The 21,869-nt window shown below is 45.4% G+C and overlaps 1 protein-coding gene across 6 annotated transcripts in view; it reads left to right on the forward strand.

Moving 5' to 3' along the window:
- Positions 1-21,869, forward strand: part of VWA5B1 (von Willebrand factor A domain containing 5B1) — a 68,985-nt gene that overhangs the window by 42,646 nt on the left and 4,470 nt on the right. For 3 of the 6 annotated variants that reach the window (XM_083512844.1, XM_083512846.1, XM_083512847.1), the window contains 10 exons: positions 2,016-2,201; positions 7,848-8,043; positions 11,435-11,631; positions 14,606-14,834; positions 15,881-16,201; positions 17,198-17,335; positions 18,058-18,171; positions 18,650-18,727; positions 19,872-19,932; positions 20,550-20,673. In XM_083512844.1, coding sequence (XP_083368970.1) covers positions 2,016-2,201; positions 7,848-8,043; positions 11,435-11,631; positions 14,606-14,834; positions 15,881-16,201; positions 17,198-17,335; positions 18,058-18,171; positions 18,650-18,727; positions 19,872-19,932; positions 20,550-20,673 — 1,644 coding nt within the window. The remainder of the gene's footprint in view (positions 1-2,015; positions 2,202-7,847; positions 8,044-11,434; positions 11,632-14,605; positions 14,835-15,880; positions 16,202-17,197; positions 17,336-18,057; positions 18,172-18,649; positions 18,728-19,871; positions 19,933-20,549; positions 20,674-21,869) is intronic. The other 3 variants (XM_083512849.1, XM_083512848.1, XM_083512845.1) reach the window with 2 other exon arrangements.

Genomic DNA, 21,869 nt, shown 5'->3' on the forward strand with positions numbered 1-21,869 from the left:
CCAACTAGTTAGTTAGCTAGGGCTATAGAACTCTTTCCAAATAAGAATGCGCTTCCTTTAATAGACATAAGCTTCTTTATCTTACATTTAGTCTGAGTGCCTTCCAATTAAAGGTGTGTTCCAAGCAAGGATTCATTTTGCTAAAGGTAACCTCCTGCTGTTGCATACAAACACAAAACGCTGACAGGAGGAAAGGTCAGATAAAAATGCCATGAATATATAAATGTTCACAAAACGTTTGGACCTCCCAACTCACAGTCCAGCAGTGACACTTCTAATCAGGGTTGGTCCAGCTGGAAAAGAAGGTTTCAAGAGTCTGTGGACCACCGGCTCATCTCCTTCTAGTCTGGATTGTATCAAATCTTGCCGGCTCACAAGTTTTGCACAACCTTTAATTTATTATTATTTTTTGCAGATCAGCCAAGCCGGGGGGGGGGGGGAGGAGAGAAAGAGATGGAGCAAATGAGGGGATGGAATTTATGCGTCTTCAAAAGCTTGAGGTTCTCCGCTCTGTATCCCTGAGATGAAAGCAAGCATTTATAGGGCCATTAATTTGGCCATTGGACTTCTTTGAAAAAAGCAGAGTCAAGTGCTCCCGGGGGATACATGGAGCAGCCTCATCTAAAACAACACTTCCCTCTTTTGCCGTGTGATTTATAGCAGAAGGGTTCACTCTCTTTTGCCTCTGAAAGCAGCTCCTGAACCATGGGCTGGTATGGAGAGGCAGAGGATTCTGAGGACTGCAGCATTGCAGACAACATTTTTTTTTTTTTTTAAGTAAGTGTACTGTTTAGTGCACCCTGTTCCTGGAGCCCTAACACAAAGGAAGGAAGCAGCATAGGAATGAATCAAAATCAACAAAGCAGCTGTGGCACTTTCAATACATTTTAAAATACATTTATTGCATTGTAAGCTTTTGGAAGGTTGGAGTTAGGAGTGAGCAGATTCACCACCCCAACACACACACACACACACACACACACACACACACACACACACACACACACTTCATAGGTTTGCTCTGTCTTGTGTTTCACTCCTCCTGAACTCTGTTTAATTGGAGCCATACTCGGCGGTTTCACTCATACATAAGGATGGAAGAATCTGTCTGTTTCAGCTTCTCTCGGTTTCTCATTATTAAATTCAGTTTTCCACATTTCCACAGCAACATTTGCAATTCTTTGAAAATGAAAAAGTCATCAGCATTTTTGTGCAGATTTCTCCTGATAATTGCATTTGTATGTATTTTCTCCTCAAAATAACGTTCCCCCCCCCCAAGCAATTTCCCATATATAATGCATTTTCTATGTTATGTTCACCAACGTTATTGGACTTTGGTATGCAGTGTATGGACTGTGAATTTGGCTTAGAGAGTGGACTTTACCTGTTGCAATCACACATAGGGATATGAGCCTTTGCTTAAGGATCACTTTGAGCCTTCGCTTAAAAATAAAACAAGATTCTAGTCCTCATATTTTTAAGGGCTGATTTAAACAGGAAATTGTATTATATTGAGTCAGACCATTGGTCCATCTAATTCAGTAACTGTATCGCTGACTGCCAGTGGCTCTCCAAAGTTTCAGACAGGTGTCTCTGCCCTACCTGGAAATGTTGGGAATTGAACCTGGAAAATTTTGCATGCAAAGCATAAACTCTGCCAATCAGGTGTCTTGTTTCCCACATTCTCCCATCTTTTATGCAGGGGAGCAGGCAGTGATTTGGGTTTTTAGGGCTTTCTAGTTCAATGCCAGTACATCAATTATTCCTAGAAACATGCTAAGCACCCATGAAGCTCTTTATTCTGCCGACTTTCCATAGCAGTGAGCAGCCTTGCGCCAATATTCTGCTCTAACCGAAATTTCCAAATGGCCTTCAAAGGCAGCTCCAGGTACAACTCATGGCAGTAGTCCGGCCTGAATATGTGGATAACTATGACCAGATCTCAGCACAAAGGTTTACCAGTACGTGTGATTGAAATCTGATTTGACAGACTTGTTCTTGCTCTGGGTTCCCAGATGATCAAATCTCTGAAGAAGGCGATGGCTCCTGTCATTAGCGACGTCTCCGTGGACTGGGTCTTCCCTGAAACAGCCGAAGTCTTAATCTCACCTGTCAGTGCAAGCTGCCTTTTCCCAGGGGACCGGTTGGTGGGCTACAGCATTGTCTGTGATACATCCCTGTATGTTTCGAACCCCAGGCTGGTGAGTAACCCCCACAGTAAACCTTCTGCTTAATATAATGCCATTAATGATGATCTGGCTCCATCCTGTTCTTCCCCCATTATAGAAAAAAATGGGGTTCACTTTTACAGCTCAACACTCCGTCAAAGGACTCAGTGTCTCCTAAGTCCATTATCAGTCAGAGATGAATGGATGGAGACAAGATCCAGTGAAAGCAAGGTAGATCTTATTTTTCTGTTGCAGCAGAGTTCCCCTCCCCACCTTGCAAGGAGGTGAGGACCCAGAATGAAGGTGTGTGAGAACTTTTAAAGGCTTTAGAAATTGCCCAGTCCCTTAACCAAAGACCACCCAAAAGCATCATAGACACATCACAGAAAGAGGCGGTCTACAACAGAAATTTGAGTGTGGCTTTTTCTCCTGTCTGTCAAGATAATGGTCACTGATTGCATTAACTGGCCAGTCTGGGCCATTCTTTTGAGATAGTGAATACCTTAGTTTGGTTTTGTTTTTTTTAAAAAATGTTTATCTATCTATTTATATTTTTCAAGTTTATACGTTTCACTAATTTTATACATTTCACTTATTTTACAGTCATTTTGACATTTCAAAACTTGACTTCCTTCCCCCACTTTCTGCGGTTTTAATATCTTCTGCATATCCAAATTAACTTAATCTGCACTAAATGTTCTTCTTTAAATATATACTCTTATAAAACTGCAGGTTGTTACAATAATCCTGCCAATGATTTCATCTCTTTATAATTCATCTGTAAATATTCAACAAACCATTTCCATTTTTTTTTATTTCAAAAATTGTTATCTTGATTTCTTATTCTTCCAGTAAATTTTGCCATTTCTCCATAAGTTTTTATATGAGTTCTTCCTTTGCTGGGACTTCTGTTCTTTCCATTTTGGGGCAAGTAAATACCTTAGTTCTTGAATCCAGGTCACAGCCCTACCCTGTTCAGCTGAGATTCCAGCATTGCAGGGGGTTGGACTAGATGACCCTTAGGATCCCTTCCAACACTACAATTCTATGATTCCGTGTAGAAGGCATTATACAAACTCAATGCCGTGAGAATCAGGAGATCCACTCCCAGTTACAGCAGGCAAGGCCGAACTCAATGAGGCAATTTTTCAGCCATATAAGTAGGCATCTTTTATTGATGGTCACCCTCGCCTGAGAAATCAGACCCGGGAGAAAAAAAGACAGTTTGCCGAGATGGCAAAAATGACTGCATCAATCAGGGGCTGCTCCAGTCAAAAATTCTACACAGAATGGGAATGCATAGGGGAATACAGGAAGAAATCTGGTGCTAAAGCAGAACTCTTAATAGGCAATTGTTAAGCACGTAAGGACAAAAGAAGTAATTATAATTTAACAGTTTTCATGTTATTCTATTTTGTTAAAGCAACTAGAAAAAAATATTATGATGGGAAGATCTCACACAGGTGAAGGGAAGCAGTGGGGAGGAGGGGAGGGTTAGGTTGAATTTGAGAAATAAAATAATATATGGGACAGCAAAGGATATAATAGATTCTAATAGAATAGTAATATATTGTAACCAGAATAGAAGTTCAAAAGGGGAAGTAAATGTATTTTTAGTATTTTCATTATTGTAATACAGTGGTACCTCGGGTTACATACGCTTCAGGTTACATACGCTTCAGGTTACACACTCCACTAAGCCAGAAATAGTGCTTCAGGTTAAGAACTTTGCTTCAGGATAAGAACAGAAATCGGGCTCCGGCGGTGCGGCGGCAGCAGGAGGCCTCATTAGCTAAAGTGGTGCTTCAGGTTAAGAACAGTTTCAGGTTAAGAACGGACCTCCGGAACAAATTAAGTACTTAACCCGAGGTACCACTGTAGTTATTATTATTTCTTATCAGTAGAAGGCAATGTTAATTTAGGCTTCTTCGTTTTGCTGTCTGTATAACTTTCTTAAGTCAATAAGAAGAAGAAGAAGAAAAGGGGGGGGGGAGACAGCAAGTGGAGAAGGGCTGTAGCTTATCATTAGAGCACCTGCTTTGCATGCAGAAGGTCCCATGTTTAATTCCAGGTAGGACTGGGAGAGAAGCCTGTCTGAAACCCTGGACGGCTGCTGCCAGTCAGTGTAGACAGCAATGAGACAGATGGACCAAATGGTGTGGGGCAGTATCCGGTAGCTTTGCGGCGGGAGCTGAACCATCCTTTTGAACCAGCTTCCTTCCTCACTTTCCTCTCTCCCCTAGGATCTGGGATCCCACAGCTAGTTCTCCCCTGGTCTCCTCGCTGGCCCAAATAGGACTAATTTAACCAGCTAGCCCTGGTGATCATTTAATGTTTATTGGATGGCTCCCCCCCCCCAATTGATTTTTGAATTCTGAATTTATTGTGTTATTCACGTTTTATACTGTGTGTGTGTGTGTGTGTGTGTGTGTGTGTGTATATATATATATATATATATATGCAGGTTTTGGTGTCTTCGGGTGTCTTCCCGTGTAAGAGTTGGGGTGTCTAGGCGACGTTTCGACGAGGTCTCACTCGTCATCTTCAGGCTGGTGCTTTCAGCTTCTTGTTACTGGAACAGAGCAGGATCTCAGTGTTTGAGTTCCTATAAATACTGTTGAGGGGGTGTGGTGTATAGCCTCCAACGTTCTGGGCAGAGAGGAAGTTCCCAGGTTAGTGTGCCTTTTCTTCTTTTGTTCCTTAATTACTTGAGGGATATCTTGAGTGATTTCTTGAGTGATATTCTGAGTACCACTTAGGTGGGTCATTAAGTGTGGATTAGTTGCTAAAGCTTTCGTGTCTTGACCTCTTGAGCTTGTGAAGAGTTTTTCTGAGAAGATGGCTGTACTGCACTTAGTTGTGCTCTGGCTTGGCTTCGTGTATAGGGGCGAGCTGTGGTTTTGTGCCCTGTGCCACAGCTCGCCCCTATACACGAAGCCAAGCCAGAGCACAACTAAGTGCAGTACAGCCATCTTCTCAGAAAAACTCTTCACAAGCTCAAGAGGTCAAGACACGAAAGCTTTAGCAACTAATCCACACTTAATGACCCACCTAAGTGGTACTCAGAATATCACTCAAGAAATCACTCAAGATATCCCTCAAGTAATTAAGGAACAAAAGAAGAAAAGGCACACTAACCTGGGAACTTCCTCTCTGCCCAGAACGTTGGAGGCTATACACCACACCCCCTCAACAGTATTTATAGGAACTCAAACACTGAGATCCTGCTCTGTTCCAGTAACAAGAAGCCGAAAGCACCAGCCTGAAGATGACGAGTGAGACCTCGTCGAAACGTCGCCTAGACACCCCAACTCTTACACGGGAAGACACCCGAAGACACCAAAACCTGCATTCCTGTACCCGTGAAAATCTACGAAAGCAAATATATATATATATATATATATATATATATGCTTTCGTAGATTTTCACGGGTACAGGAATGCAGGTTTTGGTGTCTTCGGGTGTCTTCCCGTGTAAGAGTTGGGGTGTCTAGGCGACGTTTCGACGAGGTCTCACTCGTCATCTTCAGGCTGGTGCTTACGGCTTCTTGTTACTGGAACAGAGCAGGATCTCAGTGTTTGAGTTCCTATAAATACTGTTGAGGGGGTGTGGTGTATTCTGGGCAGAGAGGAAGTTCCCAGGATAGTGTGACTTTTCTTCTTTTGTTCCTTAATTACTTGAGGGATATCTTGAGTGATTTCTTGAGTGATATTCTGAGTACCACTTAGGAGGGTCATTAAGAGTGGATTAGTTGCTAAAGCTTTCGTGTCTTGACCTCTTGAGCTTGTGAAGAGTTTTTCTGAGAAGATGGCTGTACTGCACTTAATTGTGCTCTGGCTTGGCTTCGTGTATAGGGGCGAGCTGTGGTTTTGTGCCCTGTGCCAGTCAGATCTGTGTAGGGATTGCAGGGGGGTGTAGCATCCGGAGGTGCCACTATGGTTTGGCTACTGGATGGTGTCTGTAATTTATCTGTGGAGAGGGTCTGGGTTTGGGTCTGGTGTGGTTGATTGGTGATGGCGTTCTGTGTGCCTCTGGTTCTGGTGTCGGTTTTTGTGGGGAGGGCTAATTTCCAGATGTCTGGCAGGCGGGAACCAAGACACAGAAGAAAACAATGGCATGGCCCTCCTTCCTTATATCAAGGGCACTACAGATAAAATTAGCAAAATCCTCCATAAACACAATATCAAAACAGCCTTTTGCACCAACCAAAAAATAGCCAATATCCTCAGAAACCCCAAAGATAAAATCCAGTTGGAAAACCAAGGGGTCTATGAAATACCCTGCAAAGTCTGCCCAGCCACGTACATTGGACAAACAAACAGACGAATAAATGCACGTATCGCAGAACACAAGAATGCCGTCAAAAAAGAAGAAAAAACTTCCTCTCTTTTCCAACACATGAAAGAAACAGGACACGAAATTAATTTTGCAGATTCCAAATTGCTCTTTAACATGGAACATCACCACAAGAGAATAATCATGGAAGCCATCGAGATAGAGAAACACCCTCACAACATGAACAAGCGTGACGACACGTCCCGCCTGCCAGACATCTGGAAATTAGCCCTCCCCACAAAAACCGACACCAGAACCAGAGGCACACAGAACGCCATCACCAATCAACCACACCAGACCCAAACCCAGACCCTCTCCACAGATAAATTACAGACACCATCCAGTAGCCAAACCATAGTGGCACCTCCGGATGCTACACCCCCCTGCAATCCCTACACAGATCTGACTGGCACAGGGCACAAAACCACAGCTCGCCCCTATACACGAAGCCAAGCCAGAGCACAATTAAGTGCAGTACAGCCATCTTCTCAGAAAAACTCTTCACAAGCTCAAGAGGTCAAGACACGAAAGCTTTAGCAACTAATCCACTCTTAATGACCCTCCTAAGTGGTACTCAGAATATCACTCAAGAAATCACTCAAGATATCCCTCAAGTAATTAAGGAACAAAAGAAGAAAAGTCACACTATCCTGGGAACTTCCTCTCTGCCCAGAATACACCACACCCCCTCAACAGTATTTATAGGAACTCAAACACTGAGATCCTGCTCTGTTCCAGTAACAAGAAGCCGTAAGCACCAGCCTGAAGATGACGAGTGAGACCTCGTCGAAACGTCGCCTAGACACCCCAACTCTTACACGGGAAGACACCCGAAGACACCAAAACCTGCATATATATATATATATATATAATTTTTATTAGTTTTTTTAACATATCATTTTCAACAGTAATTAAACATACTTTTACATCTTATTCAAATTTTTGACTTCCATCAATCCTGTCTGAAAATTTGCCACTCTAATATCTCAGTCTGCATTTCTTATCTTCCCTGTTACATTTCAAACTCATAACCAATATCTCTATCTTTTTCTACTTTGTAACACTTCATATATTTCTCCTTACAAAACTTACTGTAGTCCTACTAGCGTAATTTGTTGATTACAGTTGCTCTTCAAATAATTCATATACTTCTTCCAATATTGTGTAAATCTCCGGTGCCGCAGGTTTCAAATCCTTCCTGTCATTTTGTCCAATTCTGTATCTTATGCTGTTTTTTGTTACATCAAATGTTTTAAATTTGTTGTTAGTCACCCTGAGCCTGGTTTTCTGAACCGGGAAGGGCGGGGTATACATCAAAATTTATTATTTATTATTATTATTAGGACAAGAGGCGACGCTATAGCATGCTGCATTCCCAAGAGTCTGGCAGCTCTGTTTTCTTCCACTCACAAGAAGAAGGAGGTGGCTCGGATGTCTGGGGCTGCCTCAAGGATTCAGAAACCGGGTTGACTTCAGAGAGGACCCCTGAACTCCTGGGGGTTGGCGGAGACCTGGGAAGTGAATCTGAAGTGGACTCTGGTCAGTTTCCTCTCCTTCAGCTCTTTGGATGTCGTTCATACATGTAAAAGGGGAAAATAAGATTTTCTCCTTTACTGTTCCTAAACGTTCCTCCTTTCCCAGATGTTTTGCTCCGTTTTCCATGTTTCCAGATCAAGTTTGGTGGTGGTGTGGCGACCTCATGAAAATTCATTAGCGTTCTTGTGCAAGTTTATTTTCATATTCGCATGCTTTTATGCAATTTTGCCTAATTCACACATCTTTTGCAAAGCAACTTCCCCTAATACGTGCATTATATTCACAAACGTGTGCATTTCCCCCATACATATTCATTTTTAAAAATTATTATTTTCATATGCAATGTTTGGTTGGAGATCTCCATTGCAGAATTCAGAGAAGGGCTCGTTTTGAAGGATAGCCGTGTTTCACACTGTGTATTGGTTCAGAAAGTGTGAATTAGGTAGGTTCACCTTTAAATGAAAATGGAATTGTCTTTCTGCCAAGTCCTTGGGAAAGAAGCCATCTTATTTTGGTTCCCTTTGCATGTCGCTTTACAGCTCACAATGGTGCAAAGTGCAGGGGCTCATTCTGGAAAGGCATTTTTACCTGGTGCAGTGAAGCACCACACTTTAGATGAGAGCCAGTGTGGCAAAATGGTTAGAGTGCTGGGCTAGGACCTGGGAGAGACCCGGGTTCAAATCCCCACTCATCCATGAAGCTCGCTGGGTGACCTTGGACCAGTAACCATCTCTAGGGCTAACCTACTTCACAGGACTGTGAGAGTCAAATGGAGAGGGAAGAGAACCACAGATGCTACCTTAGGCTCCTTGAAGGGTCATTCCACGCCAAATCACCTGGTACCATGTGCTCTCATGACTCAGATTTTCTTCTATTTTTTTAAATGTGTAGATACCTATGAGAGAACCTCAAATTAATTTTTAAATATATTTTGGTCCAAAATTGGGTGCAGGAGAATTTTTTTAAAATTTTGATTTTTGAGCGATTTAGGCTAATGCAATTTCTGCGTCAGTTTAGAAAAAACCTCCCGTTTCGCTTAGTTTTCAACCAATTGGGCTTATTTGGGTATCAAAATAAAACTAATTTTTAAAAAAACTCTTGAAGGAAATCTGAGTCGTGAGAGCACGGTTGAGTATTAAAATCAGGTGTTTTGATGTGGAATGACCCTGCCAACCTAGCAGTTCGAAAGCACGGCAGTGCAAGTAGATAAATAAGTACTGCTGCGGCGGGAAGGTAAACAGTGTTTCTGTGCACTGCTCTGGTTTCTGTATTGGTGTTCTGTTGCGCCAGAAGCGTTTCAATCATGTTGACCACATGACCCAGAAAGCTGTCTGTGGACAAACACTGGCTCCCTTGGCCTGAAAAGCGGAATAAGCACCGCCACACCATAGTCGCCTTTGACTGAACTTAACCGTCCAGGGATCATTTACCTTTACCTCTTTTATGGTCCACAGTCTGTGGCTGCTCATGTATCCACCCCCGTCACAAGAGGCCCAGGTGACCTCAGTGGCCAGGTGTACCTTTTACCAGCCTTTTTATTAGTTGACTGATTTTATTTCTCAAAGGAGCTACAGCTTTGAGGAGAGCTTTGCCTATTAAACTTCCCTCTGCCCCCCCTGTCTATATTGCTATGTAAAATAAAGTTGTATCCAAGGCTGGTCCTACTCAAAGTAGGTCCATTGAAGTTAATGGGCATGACTAACTTTTTGTTAATATATTTTTTTATTAATTTTCCAACATAAATTTATACCAAATTAAACATCCATTTCTTAGTCATTCCTTTAGACTTCCTTCAGCTTGTCTGACAATTCTCTGTATTATCTCTTCATCTCACATTTCATAATTTTATATTGCACTTTAACAATCTTGGTCAAATCTTATCTTTTTAAGCAATATTTCTACCAGTATTTTTCACAGAGCTTCTTGAAAACCAACAACTATTAATTGATCATCACAAACATTTTTATATACTCTGTAAATTTCTTCCAGTCCTCGGTGAATCTCTGGTCTCTTTGATTCCTAATTCTTCCTGTTAGTCTGTCCATTTCTGCGTATTCCATCAATTTCATTCTCCATTCTTCTCTTGTGGGCATTTCTTCCTGTTTCCATTTCTGCGCCAACAAAATTCTAGCTGCTGCCACTGCATACAAAACTAATTTCACATCTTTTTTACTAATTTCATTACCTAATATTACCAGTAGAAAAGCTTCTGGTTTTTTAACAAAAGTATATTTCAACATTTTCTTTAACTCATTATAAATCATCTCCCAGAAACTTTTCACCTTCTTGCATTCCCACCACATATGGTAGAATGTTCCTTCTGTCTCCTGACACTTCCAACATTTATTACATACTTTATACATTTTACCCAATTTTACAGGTGTTATATACCATCTATATAACATCTTCATTACATTTTCCTTGATCGTAGTACATGCAGTGAATTTTAAACCATCCTTCCATAATTTAATCCAATCATCAAATTCAATATTATATCCAAAGTCTTTAGCCCATGTAATCATTACTGATTTAACCTCTTCATCAATCGTATTCCATTCCAACAGTAATTTATACATTTTAGATAAAATTTTCACTTCATTATTCAAAATTTCCTGTTGGAATCTAGATTCTTTTTCAGAATATCCTCTTTCTAATAGCTCCTTTTTTAACATTTCATTCAACTGAAAGTAATGCAGCCAATCATTCACTTATTCTTTTACTTCCTCATATGGTTTCAATTTCCATTTGTTTCCTTCTTTATTTATTAATTTATCATATGTTACCCATCTCCCCGTCATATTGATCTTTTTAACACTCATAACCTCTAATGGTGATAACCAGTGTGGAGTCTTTGGCTCTAGTAGATTTTTATACCTACTCCAAATTCCAATCAAAGATCCTCTGAATATGTGGTTTTCAAAACCTTTATGTACTCGCTTTTTATCATACCACAAATATGCGTGCCAACCGAATCTATTGTCATACCCTTCCAAATCCAACAATTCATTATTTTCTAGCTTCATCCATTCTTTCATCCAGCAAAGACATGACGCTTCATAATATAATCTCAGATCTGGCAGGGCGAAACTTCCTCTTTCTCTTACATCAGTTAATATCTTAAATTTAATTCTCGGCTTCTTGCCCTGCCAGATATATCTTGATATTGTTCATTGCCATTCTTTAAATATTGCCACTCCTTTAATTATTGGGATTGATTGAAATAAGAACAACATTTTCGGTAGCACATTCATTTTTATCGTTGCAATCCTTCCCCAAAATGATAATTTCATTCTTCCCCACAATGGGCATGACTAACTTAGGTTCATTAATTTCACTGGGCCCAGTCTAAGTCGGATTTAGTTGCATACAACCTACTAATGCTTTGTCTTCCCAGGAGTGGACACGACAACAGCTCCGTCACGGCGTAGGGCGTACAGCACCAATCAAATTGCTGACCACGAACCATTCCGGAAGGTTCCCACAGCCAGCGACCCCAGCTCTGCGCTCATTAAGAATCCGCTTCGGAAGGCCCAGCTGCAGGATCTCACCCAACTCAGCCCAGAACCGCCATTGTGGCAGGTGGAGTTTCAGGTAAGCTTCCTTGCACTTTGAGTAAAATATACATTGGAAGGGTGTCCCTGGAGCTGCTTATCCGAGTGCCTTTTTGTTGTTTTCTAATGGGTGTGTTGAAAGCTTATTTGCCGCATCTCCGAAAGTTCAGCATACCAGGGCAAGTGGCTCAAGCTATCTCCCACTACGGTATACTCTTTCCCCAGAGGAAGTCGAGAACAGATCTTTAATGGGGAAATATGTCTGTAGATGGGAATGTGAGGGGTGTTCTTAAGGAAATCTGATACCGTATTTTTCGCTCTATAGGACGCACCGGACCATAGGACGCACCGGACCATAGGAGGAGGGAAATCTCCCCCTCTCTGCACAGCGCCCCTTCAGCGAAGCGGTAGGAGAAACGGAGACCCTTCCATTTCTCCTCCCACTTCGCTGAAGGGGCGCTGCGCAGAGAGGGAAAACTGTGCAGCGCCTCTCCAGCAAAGTGAAGCCTGGAGAGCAAGAGGGATCAGTGTGCACTGACCCCTCTCGCTCTCCAGGCTTCAGGAGGCTTTCTGAAAGCCTTCGGAGTGCAGCGAGAACTCCTGCTGCGCTCCAAAGGCTTGCGGATAGCTGCCTGAAGCCCCCGGAGCACAGCGGGAGTTCCCGCTGCACTCCGGGGGCTTCAGGCGGCTTCAGCAAAAGCAACGCGAAGCCTCCAGAGTGCGGGGGGAGCTCTCCCTCTGCGCTTTGGAGGCTTTGCATTGCTATCACTGAAGCCAAGGAGCCTGCATTCGCTCCATAAGACGCACACACATTTCCCCTTAATTTTTGAAGGGGGAAAAGTGCGTCTTATAGAGCGAAAAGCATGGCACCTTTCTCCTGAATGCAGAACAGGAGCAATCAGAAGATAGATCACATTCTCCTTGAAAATCTCTGAATGTAAGAAGAGTCTGCTAGATCAGGCCAATGGGCCAGGATCCTGTTCTCACAGTAGCCAAGCAGATTCTCCCAATGGGAAGCACCACAAGCAGGAAGAGAGGGCAACACAGCACTCTCCCCAACTGCGATTCCCAGCAACTGAAATCCACTTGTCAAACTCACACATTCCTAAACAATATGCAAACCAAAACACAGCTATCCTTAAAAAAAAAGAATTAAAAAAGTGAACCTAGGAATGGAGTGTGACCCTCTCAGTACTACATATATTAATCCCTAATCCCTACCCCCTTCTAAGAAAGGGCCTTGTTTAAAACACACAGAATGCCACAGAGGTTCCAGCTGTGGTTACCAAGCAACTGAGCCCTGGTATCATACACCTAATCTTCCTCTCTGTAATTAAAGCAGCTGGCTGGCTGAAGCTCATATATTTTGCTTTGTCTACCTTGCAAGAGGTCAGCGAAACCTTTCCAATAAGTGGAGCAGCATAGATCACTCTAGACATGACGTTCAGAGGAGTCAGGGTGCCGGTCTGTTGGCTCTATAAACCATCAAGAGTCCTTGTAGCACCTCGGAGATTAACCGCAGTTGGAATCATTGTGGAGAGCCACTAGCTTCACTGGGTACTTAACCGAAGCGCATCTGACGAAGTGAGCATGAAAGCTTATGCTGTAAGGAGTAAGTCTTTGGGGCAGTGTGAGACTCTCTCTTGCTCAAACACAGCATGATTAAGAATACGTGAGCATCAGAGGCCTGCTGGATCAGGCCAGCAGCCTATCTAGTCCAGCATCCCGTTGTCCCAGTGGCCAACCAGGTTCCTGCAGCAAACCAGTAAGCAGGATTCAAGCACAAGAGCACTATCCCTTCGGGGGTTTCCAGCAACTGGTATTCAGAAATATTAAAGGTAAAGGGACCCCTGACCCTTAGGCCCAGTCATGACCGACTCTGGGGTTGCAGTGCTCATCTCGCACGGAGCAGCGCACAGAAACGCCATTTACCTTCCCGCCGGAGTGGTACCTATTTATCTACTTGCACTTTGACGTGCTTTCGAACTGCTAGGTTGGCAGGAAGCCCAGTCTGCAATCTGAGGAGTAGTAGCAGTGGTCTACCTAACTGAGCAGAAATCAGACTTACTGAGCTGAAGAATGGGAAACCCTTTGAAAGTAGAAAATCTTATTTAGGGCTTGTGGCTCAGGGTACATGCTTTGCACAGAGAGGGTCTCGTGTCTGGTCCTCGGCAACTCCAGTTAAAAGCATCAGCTAAACAGGGGGAAACTCTGCACTACATGAGAGCCTACAAAGCTGCTGCAAGCCAGAACCAACCATTTTCAGAAAAGAGGACCAATAGTTTGACCCTGGAATAAGGCAGCAGCAGTAGCTGCTGATGCTTTTATGGCAGAAGTGGGAAACCTCTGGCCTTTGGGCTAAATGCCACCCTCAAGGCTTTACCAACCGGCCTTCAGGCAACATTGTCCTTGAGCACTTTACCTGGCTGGATAGTGTGTGTGTGTAAATGTTTGGCTTTGGTGTGGCTGGAATGAAGCCTGCTGCACAAAAGCAAGAGTCTCATATGCTGCTGCTCCTCCCACTTTTGCCTCAAGCCCCACCCATGTAGCTCTTGGAGCCAAAAACCTTCCCTTCCTTTGCTGCATGTGGACCCCATTTCTGGCCACTCTTGTTGCTCAGTGGCATAGCGTGGGTTGCCAGCACGCAGGGAAGGATGGAGTACACACCCCTAATGACATCCATATTACCCAGGAGATTGCAGCTGCAGAGATAAGAAAAGAAGAGTAATTTCATTGCCTGGAGAGGTCACTTCCTGGTTCACATGGAGAGGTCATTTTCAACAGAGCCACATAAGCATGCAGCTGAATTGACGCAGCAAGGGGTGTTGAAATTTTGCACTCCCTAACAATTTTCTGCCCAGGGCAACTGCCCCTGTGGCCCCCAGACACTACGCCACTGTTGTCACTTTTATCTCAGAACCAGCTGTTCTTCCTGAGCGATGCCCTTGTTTCCCCAGAGTGTGTTTGGGTGGGAGTATGCACAGGATCCTACCTCTCCTCTCCTGACCTTTCAGTCTTCTCAGGCTTTCTCTGCCAGCCCTCAAATATCTACCCCAAGAATACGGGGGGTCGGAGCAAGGCGGCCCTCCCTGCTGCAGCAGAGTCGTCTCTCCTTCTGCCACAACCCAGAATCACCACAGCACCACATCAGCCTTGCACAGACTGGGAAGAACTTTGGGCCATTTGAGACCGACTCCCTCCCAGGGTCCATTTTTTCAGAGAGCCGGAGCCCAGGGGATCTGGGTAAGCCATCCAAATCACCAGGCCCTAGGAGGCTTCGTTTGGTCAGAATTGAGTATACACTTCCATAGTTAACACTAAGTACATTACTTCTGGCAAATGAGCCACCGTGGCTGCTAGAGGGCCATGGAAATTTGTGTCGGTTGCCAGATGTGAAATATATCAGCGTTATTTACTGCTCTCCTTGCCCCATTGCTAGTTGAAAATATTGAGTTAGACAGACTAATGATCTGGCTTTTCAAGTAGCTTCATATATCACTCCCTCTAATAGCAAACTCAACTGGTGAGTGCTAACAGGATTGAAGCCAAAACAGCACCACTGAGGAGCAAGAGGGAAGCATTGGGAATAGTGTGGGGGAATCCAGAAGATTGCAGAAGTAGAAAAAGATTTAGGGGGAGAATCATAGAATTGGAAGGGACCCTGAAAATCATCTAGCCCAACCCCTGCACTGCAGGAATGTGCAGCTGTCCCATACAGGGATCGAACCTGCAACCTTGGAGTTATCAGCACCACAAAGAGGGCACCAACCCCTCTCCAGCCCAGTGGGGACTGAGCATGCTTAATAGACATGGAATAAAGGTAAAGGGACCCCTGACCATTAATTCCAGTCACGGACAACTCTGGGGTTGCAGCGCTCATCTCACTTTACTTGCCAAGGGAGCCGGCGTACAGCTTCCGTGTCATGTGGCCAGCATGACTAAGCCGCTTCTGGTGAACCAGAGCAGCGCACGGAAATGCTGTTTACCTCCCCTGCTGGAGTGGTACCTATTTATCTACTTGCACTTTGACATGCTTTCGAACTGCTAGGTTGGTAGGAGCAGGGACCGAGCAATGGGAGCTCACCCCATCGCGGGGATTTGAACCTTCGACCTGATCGGCAAGCTCTAGGCTCTGTGGTTTAGACCACAGCGCCAACCAAAGGGGAGGGGGGAAAGGAATGGAGCAGCTTGGAAGAAGGGCATGGCTGGCTGAGTAGAAACCTGAAAAAAGACATTTTGTTGCAAGTCCCGCAGGTAGCACATAATTGCTTGCATGCCTCTCCCGGCAGATGTTGCCCAGCACCCATCCTTCCTCTTTGAAACGGAGACTTCGTCGGATTGGGAATCCCACGACCCAGAGATTGGCTCAGCCGGCGGCAGCTGGCGGCACTCTCCAAGATCCACCTGCAAGGCGGTGGTGAAAGGGCTGCGGAACAACGAAGTGGTCCAGTGGGAGGTGCTGTTTGACATCGCCCCGCTTTTCCGAGGTCGGGAGGGCAAGAGGAGCGATGAAGATGATCTCTGGAGCGAGACCTTCCACCACCTGGCTGCCAAGTCCATCGTCCGGGACTTTGAGCAGCTCGCAGAGAGGGAATGTGAAATTGAGCATGGTAACTTGCATTGATAGCTGCAATGAAAGTGCTACTCTTTGCTGGCGGGTGGAAGATGGAGTTACCCCAATAAGCCAAACCATGTTTTGACATGCTGTAAATATAATTTGGGGCCCTGTCCAGACATCATCATCATTATTAAAATTTATGTACTGCCCTTCATCTGCAGATCTCAGGGTGGCTCACAACATAAAATACAATGTAGTAAAGGTAAAGGGACCTCTGACCATTAGGTCCAGTCGTGACCGACTCTGGGGTTGCGGCACTCATCTCGCTTTATTGGCTGAGGAAGCCGGCGTACAGCTTCCGGGTCATGTGGCCAGCATGACTAAGCCACTTCTGGCGAACCAGAGCAGTGCACGGAAACGCCGTTTACCTTCCCGCCGGAGTGGTACCTATTTATCTACTTGCACTTTTGTGCTTTCGAACTGCTAGGTTAGTAGGAGCTGGGACCGAGCAACGGGAGCTCACCCCATCGCGGGGATTCGAACCGCCGACTATCTGATCGGCAAGCCCTAGGCTCTGTGGTTTAACCCACAGCGCCACCCGCATCCCAAAATACAATATAAAAGCACAAAATACATGCTTAACCCCCCCCCACAAATCAGTAACCCCCTCTCCCCACCCGCTCCCACAAACACATGTAAAAGGAGTATAGGATGTTAATTAGCCCAAGGCCTGGTTGAAGAGGAACGTTTTTGCCTGGCGCCTAAAGGTGTATAATGAAGGCGCCAGGTGAGCCTCCCTAGGGAGAGCATTCCACAAATGGGGAGCCACTGCAGAAAAGGCCCTTTCTCATGTTGCCACCCTCCGGACCTCTCATGGAGGAGGCACATGAAGGAGGACCTCAGATGATGATCTCAAGGTCCAGGTAGGTTCGTATGGACGTCTTTCTTACTGTGCAGTCAGATTGGATCTGTAGGAAGCAAACTTCTCTATCTCGGGGTGGGGGGGGGAAGGATTGACTATCTCTACCTGGCACTTTTTGTCCAACAGGGTCCGGCCGGCGGTACCAGGTGAATGCCGTGCACACCAGCAAAGCCTGCAATGTGATCAGCAAATACACAGCCTTTCTGCCCGCAGACCTGAGCAACAATAGCTACTTGCCGACCGTTGTGGAATATCCCAATGCAGGTAGAGGAGCCTAGCCAGAGCACAAGGATTGTGGGCAACAGCACCTGGTGTCACCTGGAAGACTGACCATTACAAGGGTTATGTCATATGCTCCCATGGACCAGAAATGTAGGAGGCTGTCTTGTTCAGAATCAGGCCTTGGAGCCATCTCATGCTGCCTGCCATGGGTGTAGCCAGGAATTTATTGTGGGGGGGGGGGCAAGTCTTTCGTTGGGAGGGCAGGTCTTTTGTTGGGGGTGACCTCAGTTAGCTATGTATTTTTATTGATTGGGGGGGGGCAGCTGCCACTCCCTGCCTACCCACCCACCCACCCACACCCATGCTACTTATCTTTTAAAAGACATCTGAAGGCAGCCCTGTTTAGGGAAGTTTTTAAAGTTTAATGCTGTACCCTGTTTTAAATATTCGGTTGGGAGCTGCCCAGAGTGGCTGGGGAAACCCAGCCAGATGGGCGGGGTATAAATAAATTATTATTATTATTATTATTATTATTATTATTATTATTATTATTATATCTGCATTCCCTTCTGAGAAGCTTTCCAGGGTCCCCATGCCAACAGTAGGCAAACGTGGGTGGAGAAATTGTTGAAAATAGCTCCACTTTGCGTGGGGCGGGGGGCATGTTTCATTTTCATTGGGTTAGAAGACATGTCCACCCCCCTCCCAAACCCTCAGAATTGCCAGTTCTCACTCTATAATAATTCCATCTGATTTGTTCCAAGGTCCAGCCCTGAAACCAGGCAGCCAACGGAATTCTGGTTCTGAGCACAGGCGGCACAGAACGCTCTCCTCTGGGCTGGGACGCATCCAGTCAACCTGTGGTCAAGATTCAGCAGGTGACCAATTGCATGGCATGAGTAAGATAACAGCATTCCCGTGGGTCAAATTTTCTCCCCCCCCTAAAATAAATTTGATTTTTCAGTTTTCACAATATGACCAAGGCACAGAAATTTGCAGACACAAATTATGAATACAATTCCATAGTAGAACTTAGACACCCCAAATCTCCACTTCCCCTCCTTACGTTTCATCCCTCTTTGAAAACTGGGCTATGGAAGTGGCACCTCTGTTTTCTGACCAGCCTGGCTGAGCGGAGCTCTTGGGCTCTCAGTAGCTTCCCTCCTTCCCCCCTCTGCTTCACTTGAGGCGGGGCTCTTTCCACTGCCTGACCAAGAGCTGCTTCTTAGGTTGGAGGCTCCCTGTATTCTTGTGCCCCCTCCCCCCTTTCGATGGCAGTTCCCTCACACCTGCCATGCTGCAAAAGAGGCTAACCCAGGTGGTCACTGGTTCTTGTCTCTCTTTCCCCCCCACAAGCAGATGCAGAAGAGAACAGCCTGTCTCCGTGCAGTACACCGTCCTCCTCGGGATGGGATCGCATCACTTTCCCAGATGGTAAGGAACGTCTTAGAGAACCTTGCACCAAGTCAGACCATGGGATCTTCTAGCTCAGTGTTGTCTACACTGACTGGCAGCAGCTCTCCAGGGTTTCAGGCAGGGGGCGGTCTCAGCCGCAGCTCGCGATGCTGGAGGTCGAACCTGGCACCTTGTGCATGTAAAACAGATGCTCCACAAATTAACTGTGGTTCTTCTCCTCAGGAGAAAGAAAGATTCCAGTCCAAAGAATCATTGAATTGTAAAATGGAAAGGAACCATAAGGGGCACCTAGTCCCATCCCCTGCAATGCAAGAATCTTTCGCCCAGTGTGAGATTCGAACCCATGACCTTGAGATTAAGAGTCTCAAGCTCTACCAACTGAGCTATAAAGCACTGATTTAAGTAGGAACATCGAAAGCTGCCTTAGGACTCATCCAGCCTTCCACTCGTCCAGTTCCTAGAAAGCACAGGTCAAAGAGTTTTGCCACTTGCCCTGTGCTTTCCAGGCAGCAGTTTTGCATTTGCCTGCTGCTTTCTCCCAGGGAAAACACACTCTTTACTGCTGAATCGGAACAAACAGCAATTTGCGGGGGAAATCCAATTGACCTTTGCTCCGCTTCAGCCATAAAGAGTGGGTTTTCTCGGGGGGAAGTAGCAGGGCAAGCGGAAGTGTGGACAAGTCGTTAGACTGGGTCATATCATTCATTTGTGCAATCCAGTGCGATCCCCGACCTCATTCCCCAGAGAAGGGGCATGAGAAGGCCCAGGGTCATGGCAACCTCAGGGTTAGGAAACCTTTTCCAGACCGAGGGCCACGTTGCCTTCTCGGCAACCTTCTGAGGGCCACATGCCAGTGAGGCAGAAGTGGGTGGAGCAATGAATGCAAATTCCACTTCATGTGTTTACAGTGGGTTGGGTTGTACACAAATTTACCTCTCTCTTTCTGTCCTCTGCCCAGACAAGCCAGAGGCATTATTAGAGTTCAGGAACACATTCTGCCATTGTACCAACCCTCAAGAAAGGTGAAAAGCAGGACTAGAGAGGGGTGCAGCTTGGGGAGAGTTCTGAGGGCCAGATAGAGAGACCTGCTTTGACCACTACACTAAACTGTCATCCTTCCGGCTCTGGCACCATCTTCCATTTTCTCTCTCTCTCTCCTCAGTTCCACTACGAAGTCCATCTGTCTCATCTCAGAAATCCATTGAGAGCTTTTTTGCGGCCAGGTAAGGGCTGATGTTTCCATGGACTGTTTCTCCTCCTGAGAAGGTGGTGACCATCTCTGAGGTGACCATCTCAGGTGGCAAATGCCGAGAGGGGGGAGGGGTGGCGATCAGGATTTGCACCTTGCACCTCCTAGGAGAGCCTGCTATCCTTGGGGACAGTGGAAATGTTGTTCTGTCAACCAGTGTTGAAGGAAGACTCACCCAGGCCAGGCAGCTTTTGTATATCGATAAGAGGGCTACACTGTCCCACCTCCCAATTTTTATGTGGACAAAGAAGATGGCGGAATTAGAGAGGTTGTTTGTACACAGCTCTAGTGGCAAACCTTCCCCCGCGCTCAGCTGTGAAATGTTGGGCGATCTTTATTTTGTTTAAAATGTTGCCCAAGAAATATTTGCAAAAACCGGTGGGTCAAGATGTCAGTAGCGTGAATCTGCTCCTCACACAGTCAAATCTTTTCCTTGAAACTGACTTGAATTCTGTGGGGTGGGGTGGGGGAACAGAGAAACTACTTTTCCTCAGCCAAAGAGCATGTGCTTGACTGGGAGAGGGCAGCCATCATGCTGAAGGCTGAACAGCGCATCTGCTTTCTTTGCACATCCCTGTCTTGGTGGTCCAGGCTCACCTTTAACAAAACAAGACTGTTGACGCGAGCAGCCCGAGGCTTTATGGGAAAAACACCCACCAGGACCAGCGAGACGAGTTTGGAAAGTGACAATGAAAACATTGACTACCTGCCCCTTGTAAGTATCGGGTCCCACCAGGTTCAGACACTGCTCTCCAAGCATTCACATTGGGATGCTTCCCCAAAAAAACACCATCAAAATTTATTCTCTTATTTTGGAGTTCTGCATTTCCTTGTGACTTTTTACTGAAGTGGAACCCAGGTATTAGGAATGCTTTGTTGCACAGCTCCTGTTTCCGGCATTTGCACAAGAGTTGTGCATAGAAATTCAATAACTAAATAAATAACTGACTGCAGCTTTCGCACAGTCTGCAGTTCCTATGTGCCTCCATCCCTTCCACATGGCGCAGGTGCATTGATGAAGACACTTCCAGAAATAATAGTAATCCCCATATGCAACCTTGTTCTTGTCATTTATTTCTTAGATGCATTTTTTTACTTTTTTTTACCCAGGGGTAATTCAGGGTGACCTACAATATATAAACAAAGATATATCAAAACGGATGTAAACAAAAACAAAGGAAATCTAGAGGACAATCCAATTTCAAAAGGCATGATTAAAATATCCCACCCACTGTGGGAGGCCTCAGATAATTAAAAAACCAAAGCCTGGCAAGGGGGGGGGGGTGTTTGCCTTGTACCTAAAGATGTGTAATGATGGACCCAGGTGAGTCTCCCAAGGGAGTGCATTCCATAAGCAGGGAGCCACTACTGAAAAGGCCTGTTCTCATATTCCCACCCTCAGGACCTCTTGAGGAGGAGGCACATAGACACAGTCTTCATGTGATGGGAGAGGAGACCCTGGAGGCAGTGGGGTCCTGAGCCACAGAAAGCTTTATAGGCCAAAACCAGCACTTTGAATCAGTCCCAGAAACTAACTGGTAGCCAGTGCAGCGGGGCCAAAATTGGTGTTATGTGCTCAGGCCAGCTTGCCTACCTTGTTATGATCTGAGTATAACTTATTTGGCTACAATTCTGCTGGTCTAGGGTTTCTTAGGCAGGGCCGGCCCACCCATGAGGCAGGCTGAGTCAGCCGCCTAATGTGGCAGAAGGGCGCCCCACCACTGGCAGAGAAGTGGCACCATGAGATCTTGTGTGCTCTGTGAGATCTCGCTGAAACCTGCTGCCACTTTGCAGGCACAGCCACACAACCCAGCTAAGGGAAGTTTCCGTGGCGCCATCGTGGCAAAATGGGATGTGGCGGCCCTGTTTGTAGGAGACTGAACACACCTGTCAACTGCTTATCTCAGTATT

This window comes from Podarcis liolepis, assembly GCF_965112155.1.
Source record: "Podarcis liolepis genome assembly, chromosome: 7".
Lineage (NCBI taxonomy): Eukaryota > Metazoa > Chordata > Lepidosauria > Squamata > Lacertidae > Podarcis > Podarcis liolepis.